This window comes from Hypomesus nipponensis, chromosome 27 (genome assembly GCF_054491055.1).
Source record: "Hypomesus nipponensis isolate SF chromosome 27, ASM5449105v1, whole genome shotgun sequence".
NCBI lineage: Eukaryota > Metazoa > Chordata > Actinopteri > Osmeriformes > Osmeridae > Hypomesus > Hypomesus nipponensis.
Genome location: NC_140387.1, coordinates 7,897,553 through 7,909,591, shown reverse-complemented (window position 1 = coordinate 7,909,591; position 12,039 = coordinate 7,897,553). Strand labels below are relative to the sequence as shown.

The window sequence follows — 12,039 nt, the reverse complement described above, 5'->3', positions numbered from 1 at the left end:
TTTTTCAGGTAAAGTGGGACATCTAGTAATGCTGTGTTTATGCTATAAAAGTAATTTAATTCGACAGTTCTCAAATGTTTTATACCAATGCATCATACTGCACTTAAGTTACCAACTAATTATTACATGGCTGTTCTTAATGCTGTAGAATGCCCCATTCACTTGAATGGGGCTTCCCAACGTTCTGCGGTCACTTATTTTCACAGACCGTTGCTATGAATAACTGACCGCTGTCAAGGGAAGTGGACTTTTTGCCTCAAATGCCTCAGATACTGCAGATCCCTAAGGTTTACATCAGTTACACTTCATTCCTATTGAAAAAGTCAAACCTCACAACTAAATGAATCTTGCCACACCCTTGCACCTAGCATTGTTGTATATAAACAAATTATTATTATATTAGCAGACTGGGCTGACAGACAATGACTGTCCCACTTTACCAGACAAGCTGTCCCACATTACCTGAAAATGCTGCCTGACTGAGAGAGGGACTCATGTTATGTTTGAAAGTGTGTAGCTTCTAAAATATTGTGTATTCCCATTTAATTCCAACATGAACATAAATCCCTAAAACGATTTACAGAAACACCACTGGGGTGAGTTAACAGTTATTTTGTCATTTTACTGGAGCCTCTATCAAAAAGTGTCCCACATTACCTGAAATCACCCTACATAACAGGTCACTCGCAAGCTCGCAAAAACGAGGCCTTGCAAGAAAGAGAAGGCTTTTCTTTGGCGTAGCTGGTAGTGGTCGCGCTTGGCAAGTCAAAGGTGGCGTGTACTAGCCCGGCGAGTGGCGAACATCGGCCCGTAGACCTTGTGACGGAGCGTGACCATGCACGTACACACATACTAAAATATTTATAGAATCGGATGGGCTTTCAGGCATTTCTATTATATTCATAATTAAAATTCAAGACATTATGGCTTGACAGGACATGTGTTGTTACTGACACAGGAGCAACACAAAATCTCTAAAAAACAATGTGTAACTGATAAATGAAGTTCATGTTTTGTAGAACATGCTCTGTTTGTGTGCAGGATGAACCAGCAGAGCAGGAGCAGCCATCTGTGTGTGAAAAGAAAATACAGCTGGTTGCCCACAACGGCCATGATAGGTTTTTTAAAGTAGCTAACTTGGTGGTGAAGCTGTACAAGAGGTCCAGTGCTTCAGAGTTTGTCTTGGAGGACCGGTTGGATGGTAGGCAACTACTGTTAGATTCTATTTCTTTCTCAGACACATTCTGTCACTTGCCCTCTTCATCTGTGTGTGTGTGTGTGTGTGTGTGTGTGTGTGTGTGTAGAGAGACCATGTGGTCAGTTCGGGGTCACTTCACTGTGTGGGAGTGTTGCTGGGACATTCAGGCAATGTGGTAAGAAGGTAGAATGTAGTCTGTTTGACTATAACCAGAAGATTTTGGTGCGAAAGAACTCCCAGGCACTGCAGCTACAGGCCACCCACCCAAAGGAAAACATGGATTACAAGAAAGGTACAGGATCTTGATAGTGTATTGTTAACATTTATGACTATCCCACACAAGTCAGTTTGGTTCTGTTATCAAACAGTAGTTTTTATTGAATTCATTCTGACATTTTGATCTATAGATTCTCTGTAGATTACTGTCTGCATGTACATTGCCTCTGTGTTTGTCAGCTACTCTCTTGTTATAACTATGGCCCTTTATCTCTGCTTTTGTCTCAATTTTTCTCATCCATTGTTACCTAAAGTGACTTTTAATCTGGAAAAGTATGTCAATCCCCAAGCACGAGAGTGTGAGGCAGTTAGCCTATTGATTGGCGGCAGCAGCAACATCCTCTCCTGCACCAGGCCAGATGACTCTAAACCTCCTATCCTGAAGCTGGAAGTATGGCACACACCAAAGATTGCGCATGTACACTCTCTCTTTCTTCCTCTTACCCTCACACTCTCGCTTTCACTTCCTGCCTCTCTTTCTCAAACCAACACGCATAACTAACAAATACACACATACTGTAACTTCATTCCATTTTATTTAAAGAAGTTTGGTCAAAAAGCAGTCCATTAACAACATGGCCATTCTCTTGTCTTCTTCTTTTCTCCTTGTCAGAAAGTAAATTGTGAGCAGTTAATGAGCATTGAAGCCAAGGGCGAAAAGACACGTTTCCTCTTCTACAGGAGAACTGTTGACTTTCACAATACGACTTTTGAATCAGTGAAGTTTCCGGGCTGGTTAATCCGGAGCTCATCGTTCGAACACAAGCCAGTGGAGATGTGTGAGAAAGAAACCACCACCAACCTCTCCAGGTTTAAAGAGAAATAAATGCACATATACACATAAACCCACACGTATAACACATATACACATTAACACTTTCCCTGGGATGTAAATAGTGTGAGAGAAGAGAGGTTCTGAGGTGTAACTGATCATTTTGATGTTCCATAAACTGCAACCTCCATCTGTTGCCGTAACATGTTAGAGATGAGATTGATAATAATTGCTATTTGAATGTTTGGTTTGATGTAATTTAACATGGTAACCAGTAGGTGATGTTGTTTTGCTAATCTGAAATCCTCTTAAACGCTAATAGAATAGTACCCAATAATGTCTGTATTGTTTAGAACATGGGTATGTGGCTTAATATGGATCACAAAAGAGTCAATTCACAATGAATTCCTAAAATAATATAGCTAGTGGAAAATAGTTCTCAATATTTTTACATACAATAATTGAATTGCTTTACAGATCATTTTTTATAACATCTGTGTGTGTTTTTTAATGAAGGAAGAATGCCTAGACCTTATTTGCAGAGAAAAACTGTATATGTTTCATATTTGGGACACTGAAATTGATAAGTTAATTATAGGGCTTGCTTAATATGGGTCAAAAAACAGTACATCTACAATGAATTCCTGATATAATATAGCTGATGGAAAATAGTTCTCAATATTATTACATACAACCAAATAAAAAGAAAAAAGAAATGCCTGTCATTTTTATTGTCTTATCAACACTCACATGAATATCATATCACTGCAAAACTCTTACCTTAAACCTAACACTAACACACAAAAAATTACTTGAGCTTTAAAAAGCAAATTTTTGCAATGGTGAACTTAGATTACACTGACACACTATTTGAATGAGATGGGTAATTCTCTGGAGCACAGGCTCTGTTAAATATGAACCCTTACTGTGAATGTTGGAACTTCAAATGGGGCGGGAAAGAGAAACCTCCGGCCAACCACGGTTGATTAGGATGAGGAAGGATACCTTTCATTGGCTCACTGTACACTGCTTTGCATGGTGATATCTCAGTCCTTGACTTGATTGGTGGCTGCTGGTTTGTGGAGATTATGAGTTTTGTGCAGTAGCTGTCATTTATATAATGTATGGGGTGTCGTAGTAGTTAATAGATTAAATGGCGATATGGTTTTGGATGAATACAGGACACAGGTAGGTTATACATACACCCCCCCCCTCACCCCTTCAATTTTTTTTCTCCAAAAGTATACTTATACATTTACACACAGAATGCGCCATTTACGCAGCTATAGGCTATCTTTCAATCATACAATAGGAAGCCTTCCCCCTACCCCTCCGCTCTACTCATCTCCACACTCACATAAACTCACACAGCTGCACACATGCACAGGCTGTTTCTTTGCTCTGCCATGCTCACATTCCGGGCACATGGCAACAGGAGCTATATATAGCCTAAGCAGACCAGCATCACAGCAGGACCAACGGCTTCCTCACACTAACGTAGGATTCCTCGCTCTCCTCTCCCTCTCTCGCTCCTCTCCCTCTCTCTGTCCTCTCCCTTTCTCTCTCTCTCTCTCTCTTTCTATCTCTCTCTCTCTCTATTCCTCTCTCTCTCTCTCTCTATCCTCTCCCTCTCACTCTCCCTCTCTTCTTTGCTATCACTTACATCTTGCGCCTTTCCTTCCTACCTCTAACATAGAATCCCTCTGTCATGTAACTGTCGCCTTTATGCCACCCCCCTTCCCCTCCCTTGTTCTTCCACTTTTTTGTCACTCGCTTTTTGCTACTTCTGTCCCTCGCTTCTATCTGTTTCGATGTCTCCCCCAGTCACACTAGTTATGATTGTTTTGCATCTCAGTAATCTTAGTGTGATGTTGGATGTGGGCTGCTGGAAGCCAGTGGAATAATCCCAACATGATCTGGCATGGAGCCCAGTGTGGTATTACGTGGCTCTCATGCCTCCCCACCTTCACTGCACGCGCGTGTACTCAGAAACACATCATGTTTATGGGGTGGGGAGGGGCAGGAGGAGGGGCAGCAAGATTATCTGTGAGGAAGGGAGGGGGTTAGGGGATGAGGGGTCAGCAAGGACATGCATGCACTTCCACTTGACAGCACAGACTGAAGGCACTACAGGTGCTATGAGAAATACAGCAGATCAACAGATATACACTGGAATGCTTTCAAATGTCTTGAGGGTCAACCTCCCCAAACATAAACCAGATCTAAGATCATTGTCTCTATTCTTCCGTCTTCCACATTTAGTTCAGAGGAACAGGAAGCCATATTCGTCACCAGAATGTTATGGGTGGAATTGTTCAGGAAATGTTCTCATTGGTTCTTTGCCTGAGTGAGGTGTCAGATAGTAAACATTCAGCTGTGTGCATGAGGTGGATGAAATGTATATTATAATGCTAGGAATCTGTATGTGTGTGTGTTTTTGTAGTCTGTGCAAGTTTTACATTGGGATTTTAGGTTGATTTTGGTGGAACGATTAGCTCGCAAGGAGGACTCAAGGAGGACATGCGGTCCCGCCGTTCGCCTTTGTTTGGATGAGCGCTTCCTGATACAAAAGATGATTAAAAGTGGCGCCATGTTTGAAGATGGGTTTCTTTAATAAATATCACAGCATTGAGCTAAGCTCCACTAAGAGCTTGAGCCACTGACTTTGTGAGTCCCAAACTGGCATAGCCTACGACAGAAACAATATGCCATACAGAAAATACAAGACTATTTTACAGCACTGTTGTAACAAGAATAGACGTTGAGAGTGAATCAAGCACAGAGAGGTTGTTTAATCACAGGGCAGTCAAGGTACAATTAGATCTGTAACTATAGGCAGACAGGGCAATAATCCAGAAAGTCATTTAAAATAGGCTACGGGCAGATGTATTCGCAAATAAAAATGTTGAGTAGGCTATAGCATACAGTCATTTCGAAGCTTGTTTTTGTATTGCTTTTACCACACCAGGTGACAGGTGAGCAGTGCTGACCAATAAAGTGGATACTTTATAGATCAGTGAATTTTGTTAAACTCGGTGTAGTGTTGAACGGACAGCATGAAGCTCAAGGACCATATTATTACAACTGTTGAGATCCAATGCATTTCTTCTGCATCAATGCAGAAACAGCAATATTTCACCTCAACAGCTTCCCAGCTAAGAAGGGACGACTGGGAATGTTTGTCTACGACGTCCCCATAACCTTTAGGGAACCCCTACAAAAAGACGTCATGGGGATGTCAATGTACAAGACGTTCCCTTGCGACGTCCTGATAACTTTCGGGGACGTTCAGTGGACTTCCTGGGGACGTCATTTTGTTAGCTGGGATTCTCCCTTTCTGGTGCACGCAGAAATGTTTCCAGGAGAAGCATACCACACACATGCTCATTAACTCGCACACTTGTGTCTGAGCAGAGAATGTCTAATGTTATGGGAAATATCCGAGGTGTTCCACTAATTACACTCCCACAAACACAAAAGAAAGGTTCCACTAGGCTACTTTAGCAATGTGCCCCCTAAACTGTTACTGCATGCTATTTTTTGAAATTCACAGAACATTTCTAATAAAACAAATGTTTACAAACTAGACAATTACATGAAATCACATCAGCTGCACATTGCAAATGTGCACAAACTCCGATAACTAACCAATCATCAGAGTATTTTGGGCATGGGGACTTCGCTATCTATAATTCCAGGAATCTCTGTGTGTCTTTGTGCCAGTAAATCAACTAAGCGCCATTTTGATCACCAGCCGCATCACGGGCACTATATGAACTTCTTCGACGACACCTTCTCCTCGGTCGGTTGTTGGTGTCGAACCAGTCGCAACGGGCAGAGGACACTTTAGCCTCCGGATTATTGGGGAATGGATATTATTATTAATTTAGTCTCCTAGGTCGGTTGTCGGTGTCTCATTTATGTTTATGCTAATGATACAGAAAAAATACAAATGTTAAGGTAAAAATACCGCCCCTTTGGCAGAACTGTACATGCAGGCCTACAATAATGACAACTGGCTCAACTTGCATGACTTATGTCATTAAAAAATACAACTTAACAGAGAACCAATATAATACATTTTGATCAACATGACATAAACAATGATAATGTAGGAAACAGCAGACAATTGTAGGCTACATAATCATTCGCATGAATGTAGCCTACCAGAGCATTGGCAATTTGTTCACAATATTTAAGAATGAGAAATTGCTTTATTATGTGCATAAGTGACTAGATGATGTGGAGGTTAAAGTACTTTTGAGAATTTGAGAATTGTAATCTGAGAAATGCATGTACCAAAACCAGAAATCTGTGTGTCACCGACATCTTACTCTCCAACTGCATCACAGGCAATGTGATCTATAATTCCCGGAATGTGTGTGTCACTGACTTCATCACAGGCACTGTGCACTATCTATCTATTGTTCCAAAAATATGTATGTATGTATGTATGTTTCCGACCGACAATCACTGACTGCATCACAGGCATTGCACTAATACTAAACAACCACCTTATGGTTTACTGCCCCAACATGGAATTGATAATGTAAATTAATAGATCATGGAACAGGAATATGCAGTAAATGTTTTGCATACTTCTCAATGAGTGTTACTCTCCTCCCCTCTTTCTATAAGTCCGCCCATGTTCACACTTTCTTTTTGCTTTCTCTCTCTCTTTCCTTTCTTTCAAACACACACACAGAAACACACACTTGCACGGACTGGCAAAGTAACGAGAGACTCACAACGCCTGTTAGCACATCTGCTCCACTTCCATAAACAGTTTGACAGGACAAGATGAGAGGGAGCTAGAAGAGATGCATAGGGACGAGGGTTTAGGTGGACGAGGGGGTGTGAAAGGACAAGGGCAGTTGGGTTTGCTGCATCACGCTTTCAGTTGGCTCTCAGGCTCTGACTCAAACCCTTGCCTTGATTAGGCTCCCTCCCTCACTGCCTGCCGAGACACACACGCACACTGAGTCATCAACAGCACCCTCACATGCTCACAAACACCCACAAACCAAGAATGACAGTGTTCCTGATATGTGTGGGTTGTATGTGTTTAGCTCCTGCGTATGAAAACATATTGAGTATCTGTGCTCTATCCTTTTCAGTAAAGCTCAATTTCTACAGTTGTGTTGCCATTTGTATTTGCATTTATGTACTGCCTGCGAGAAGGCTTCAGCACAATCAAGGCCTTGTTTGAGTGGTTACGAGTGAGTATGAGCATTCAGTGTGTCTCCAGGCTTTAAGGATCTAATGACACAGCTGACTCCTAAGCCAGGAATGTCGAGGCCTCCCACATTAAAATAGCCAGCTTGTCCTGTCAGCACAAATACACAAGCATGCGCGCACACACACATGGGTGCCCCAACAGCTGCCCTGACTCCAGATTTACAGGGAAGGGGGTGTGACCAGTAGGAGGAAGCACAGAGAGAAAGGGTAGGCTATAAACCTACCTGGTTAGCCCAGAGAATGACAGACTACGACAATAGTGAATAGATGAGAAAGGATGTAGGTTAGCCCACAACTGCATGTCCATAGTGATCAAAGGTCTCAAGAAAACCGATTCAAGACCAGCTGAACATTTAGATTTCAATGATAGACAACAAATTCCTTGATATGGACAGGTTGTAATCTGATCCCAGACAAGCAATGTACTCTAACATATTTGATGTATATAAGTTCTTATTTCTCCTAAATTCAAATCACACACAAACTACACTTGTAATGTAACGGTTGGTGAAAAAGGTGACACTTGTTGATTAAAGATTGGTGAAAGGACTTATAAAGGTTTGCATTCCAATCCTTTCAGATCTCCCTGCATCATTAGGGAAGAAGCGGGAAGGGGGAAAGTGAGAGTAAATTTAGCATTGAACAGGAATGACTGTTATACCATCTCTTATTTGTTTAAATTATATTGTGCTCAATTGTGTGTAAGACCTGTATTCTGTTGATTTGCCCTACCTTGTCAGATTTTCCTACCGTAGCGCAAAATTATAGCTATAGACTAACTATTGATTTGACTAACAATCCCTCCTACCGCATCAAAAAATCCTGGTAGTATGATTTTACAGTGCAAAATACCTCATCAGATTGTCCTACCAGTCATACGAGTAGGATGATTTTACAGCGTGTCAAAATTGATGTGCACATGCGCAGTAAGCCCTAGTAGGACACTGACGGGTAGGATGAAATGCAGTACACTGGACATGCCCATATGCATTGCTCCACAGATATTTATTTTATCAACTGAATTGAGTGTGCCTTTGTATGGTGACACAGACAACAGCACACATGACCGAGACAGCTGCCGCGTCACACCAAATAAGAGTGAGGGGGGGTGGAACTGTTGTCTCCCTTTTTCTCTCAGAGACACATTTTATTTGCAAGGTTAGAACTGAAAAAAAATGTAGCAAAGTTGTCAACACATTCCGGTTGTCATGTTCCATAGGTTTGTTGTTTCCGCCTTTCATGCCTTAATGAACATCTGTTCATTTAACAACTTCACAAAGGACAACTAACTAGAATACTAATAGGAAGTAATAAGAAGAATGCTAAGCTGATTCTGTGATGGTGGGGAAGACAAGAACAGTCACAAAGTGCATTTAAATTCTTTTTAATCACAGAAGTGTTATTGTACTTTCCCTCTGGGAAACAGAAAAAAAAACAATGAATGAAAGTGAAAATGAACACAAAAAACAACTCTGGACAATTAATTCCCATCCCAGCTTTGTTTTATGAAATAAGCCTGTTACACATGTATAGTTTTGAAATTCATATACATTTTTGTTTTGACATTTAAAAAATAACTTTTTGCTGGTTTGTTCAGTTCTTTCTCTGTTATAAGTATAATCTTTCAATATAGTTCTCTTTTTTCAAATAAAAAAAGAAACCAACCATCCATGCGTTCTGTTCTCTAGAGAGTGCTCTCAGCTGTGTGCTGGAGGTGCTGTGGGTTGTGAGAGAGATAGGTCTTCCCAGCCCTGACCATAGATGAGGGACCATAGATGAGGGACCAGTAATTCATCACTGACCTGCCACAATCCACACAATTTTGGTCTGCAGAGCCATTAAGAGCTTCTCTGTGTTTGCCATTGCAGTCACTTACAATAGCCAGATCTTTAGACTCCAGTGGTGTGTTCCAGGTCCTATCCCAGTACCAGTCCCTGTGGTGTGGACTCCCACAAGGCACACACCAGATATGTCCTTTCTTCTTTTTGTCGGTGGGTTTTTACGTCCGACACTCAAAGCCACATTGCTATGTTTCTCACGAACGGAATCCTGTGCCTACAATCGCTTAAAATGAGGCTAAATGCAGGAAGATTTGTAAATATTGCAATTTTTTCAATTGAGAATGGTGTGGCGCTAGCTAACTATGTTAGCAAAAGGCTTCAATGTTTCCAACCAGCGGCTCTTGGATAGACATACAGATAACTGTCTGCCTTTGTTACTTCCAGGAACATTTCTGCAACTTCAGGCTGTTATGGCACAGCCCATGTTAAATAGCTCACCATTTGTTGACACATCAAATCTCCACAAAATGACAGCACCATTCTATACATTCCTTTGAAGACTACTTTCACTAACTTGTGACTGAGGATCCCACACACTGCCCACAAGAGAGAGACCTGGACTAGAACACGAATACAATGGATGCTGGTTCTCTCCTTACATGGAGAAATGGAAATATCTAAATAAACTGGGTCACTGCTTACTCTTTAAATATATACCTATATTTTAAACAATTACTATAAAGATTTCGTTGGCTTCTTAATCTGTTATGAAAACCAAGTTGCTGGTTTTAGTAGGATATTTCTTTTTACAAAACATAATTCATTATTATTAAACTCACGAGAAAGGCATCCTTTATACACTAGCCCGTGACTTTCACCTTTTTTTATAGGCCTAACTCACACCCCCTATCCAACCCAACACAAACCTCGGGTTTTTAATACATCAATAGTTTCCCGTCAAATATACTTCTTACGCCACAATATTTTAGTATTAAAGTTCGATTCGTCATGCAATTAAATCTGTCATTTGCGACACATCCTATTGCAGATCCGACTGAACTGTACTATCAGCTGTTTAAACTAGGCTTCTCAGTCGTCATCCACGTCCTCTCCCTCGGACTCCTCTCTCCTCTCGTACATTTTATCCCGCTGTCTCTCCTGAATCTCTTTCATCTCCTCAGCGTAGCGACTGAACGCCCCTCCAAACTTTCCCCAGGCTTTGAACGGGATGGTAATAGAGTTCCTGTAGCTGGGCTTGACCTCGCTGACTCGCAGGAACACTCCGTATTTGTTGGACCCGACGTCGAAAAAGAACCGTTTAGAGTCCACCATTATAGATGTGCCCTCGGGTAGCTCGCCGTAGCCACCGGCAGCGGTTCCGCCGGTCAATTCCTCATCGTCGCCTCCATAATCATCTATGAGCTTGGCAAGGGCGTCTCTAAACTCTATTAAGCCTTGGGCCGGAAGGGCTATGGTCTGGCCGGCCTGCATGCCGCCTCCTGGGCCCCCTAGCCCGAATCCCGGCCCTCGGTTGACGGTTTGTCTGATCCGTAAGAACCTCCCCCGTTGGTTCTCCTTCAGATCGAGGTAGTATTTACGATTCTCACGGACCAGAAACTCGCTCTTCAGGGCCCGCCTGGGCCCGCCGTCCTCACCTACCGAGGACTGGGCAATCTGCTCCGGGCTGCTAGGCCCGAGTTGGGCGTAGTGCTCAATGAAATCCCCGAGGTAGTCACGGAACTCCGCTGCAACTGACATGGAAAGGGTCAGGCGACTTTTAGAGCCCCCGGCCCCGACTTCGGCAATTTTAATGAACCTGCCCTTGTTGTTCTGCTTAACATCCAGATAGAAACGCTTGTTCTGGATGTCAAGTCGCTTGGACGCCAACTCCTGGGTCTCCTGCTCCCTCTGAAAGTGCTGGAACCCGCTTCCACCACCCCCTCCACTGCTGCCACCGCGCTCGCTCCCACTGTCACCATCCGCCATCTTCAGCACCGCCAGCCAGCTTCTCCCTCTCCTGCGTATTTCTCTCCGCGTGCACACCCCCTTCCCAGACACGACAGAGACACGCCTTTAACACATTCCATTGGTCATTCCTCTGCCAGTTATTAACATTGCACACAACTCGTGTTTTAATTGCCTCATATGCATGCCAATCACGCCTCCATGGTACGTATCCACCGTATCACCAGTACCTCCCCTCCCAATCAATTGCTCTTAAAATTCTCAACACTTTTTACTACGAAGTGACAAGAAAGGTGTTGCCGATTACGCTGTACGCAGTTGCTACGGCATTAGAGGCAAAACAGGGCAAGTGTGATTTGCCATAACCACAACAAATACCTACAGGTGACACATTTTAAGCCATTTAGTTTAGACACTTACTTTTAACGTGGTAGGCCTATTCCAAACGAGATTTTATACTTTATGAGAAGGTCAATTTATTGGAGAAGACAACGATGTCCTTTATAAGTCATATTTGGTCACATTTCCCACTTCTAATGCCCTTAAAGGCTGAGGCAATAACGTGCATTTTAAGACAAATTGTATTTAGTCAACGGCTGTGTTCATTTAGTCAACACATGACAATCAAAGGCAAAAACAGTTGTCGAGGTCTGTGTTGAAATATATCAAATTATGTATATTAGTGTCGATGCATGTCAGCTGATGCATGGCAGATGAACAACTATTCAAGAATGAACCGTTCAATATGAAGAATGTGCAACAATGCCAATCATAGTTTGATTTGCAAATTTAAATCCGACCGTAGGACT

At 42.3% G+C, this 12,039-nt stretch overlaps 2 protein-coding genes across 2 annotated transcripts; one reads left to right on the top strand and one right to left on the bottom strand.

Moving 5' to 3' along the window:
- The first annotated feature begins 316 nt into the window (after positions 1 to 316).
- il1b (interleukin 1, beta) lies at positions 317 to 2,456 on the top strand. The gene is made up of 4 exons (XM_084693447.1): positions 317 to 1,201; positions 1,305 to 1,490; positions 1,729 to 1,865; positions 2,088 to 2,456. The coding sequence occupies exons 1-4, from the start codon at positions 1,000 to 1,002 to the stop codon at positions 2,298 to 2,300; spliced, it is 738 nt and encodes a 245-aa protein (XP_084549573.1). The 5' UTR covers positions 317 to 999; the 3' UTR covers positions 2,301 to 2,456.
- A 6,396-nt stretch (positions 2,457 to 8,852) lies between these two features.
- Positions 8,853 to 11,289, bottom strand: purbb (purine-rich element binding protein Bb). Its single transcript, XM_084693459.1, has one exon. The coding sequence runs from the start codon at positions 11,249 to 11,251 to the stop codon at positions 10,355 to 10,357; it is 897 nt and encodes a 298-aa protein (XP_084549585.1). The 5' UTR covers positions 11,252 to 11,289; the 3' UTR covers positions 8,853 to 10,354.
- Between the last annotated feature and the right edge of the window lie 750 nt (positions 11,290 to 12,039).

Bases quoted from the DNA above. Each gene is read 5' to 3' on its own strand.
- il1b (XM_084693447.1), top strand. From the start codon at position 1,000: ATGAAGTTCATGTTTTGTAGAACATGCTCTGTTTGTGTGCAGGATGAA. The intron at 1,202-1,304 runs GTAGGCAACTAC...GTGTGTGTGTAG, and splicing joins CTTGGAGGACCGGTTGGATG to AGAGACCATGTGGTCAGTTC. The intron at 1,866-2,087 runs GTATGGCACACA...TCTCCTTGTCAG, and splicing joins CTCCTATCCTGAAGCTGGAA to AAAGTAAATTGTGAGCAGTT.
- purbb (XM_084693459.1), bottom strand. From the start codon at position 11,251: ATGGCGGATGGTGACAGTGGGAGCGAGCGCGGTGGCAGCAGTGGAGGG.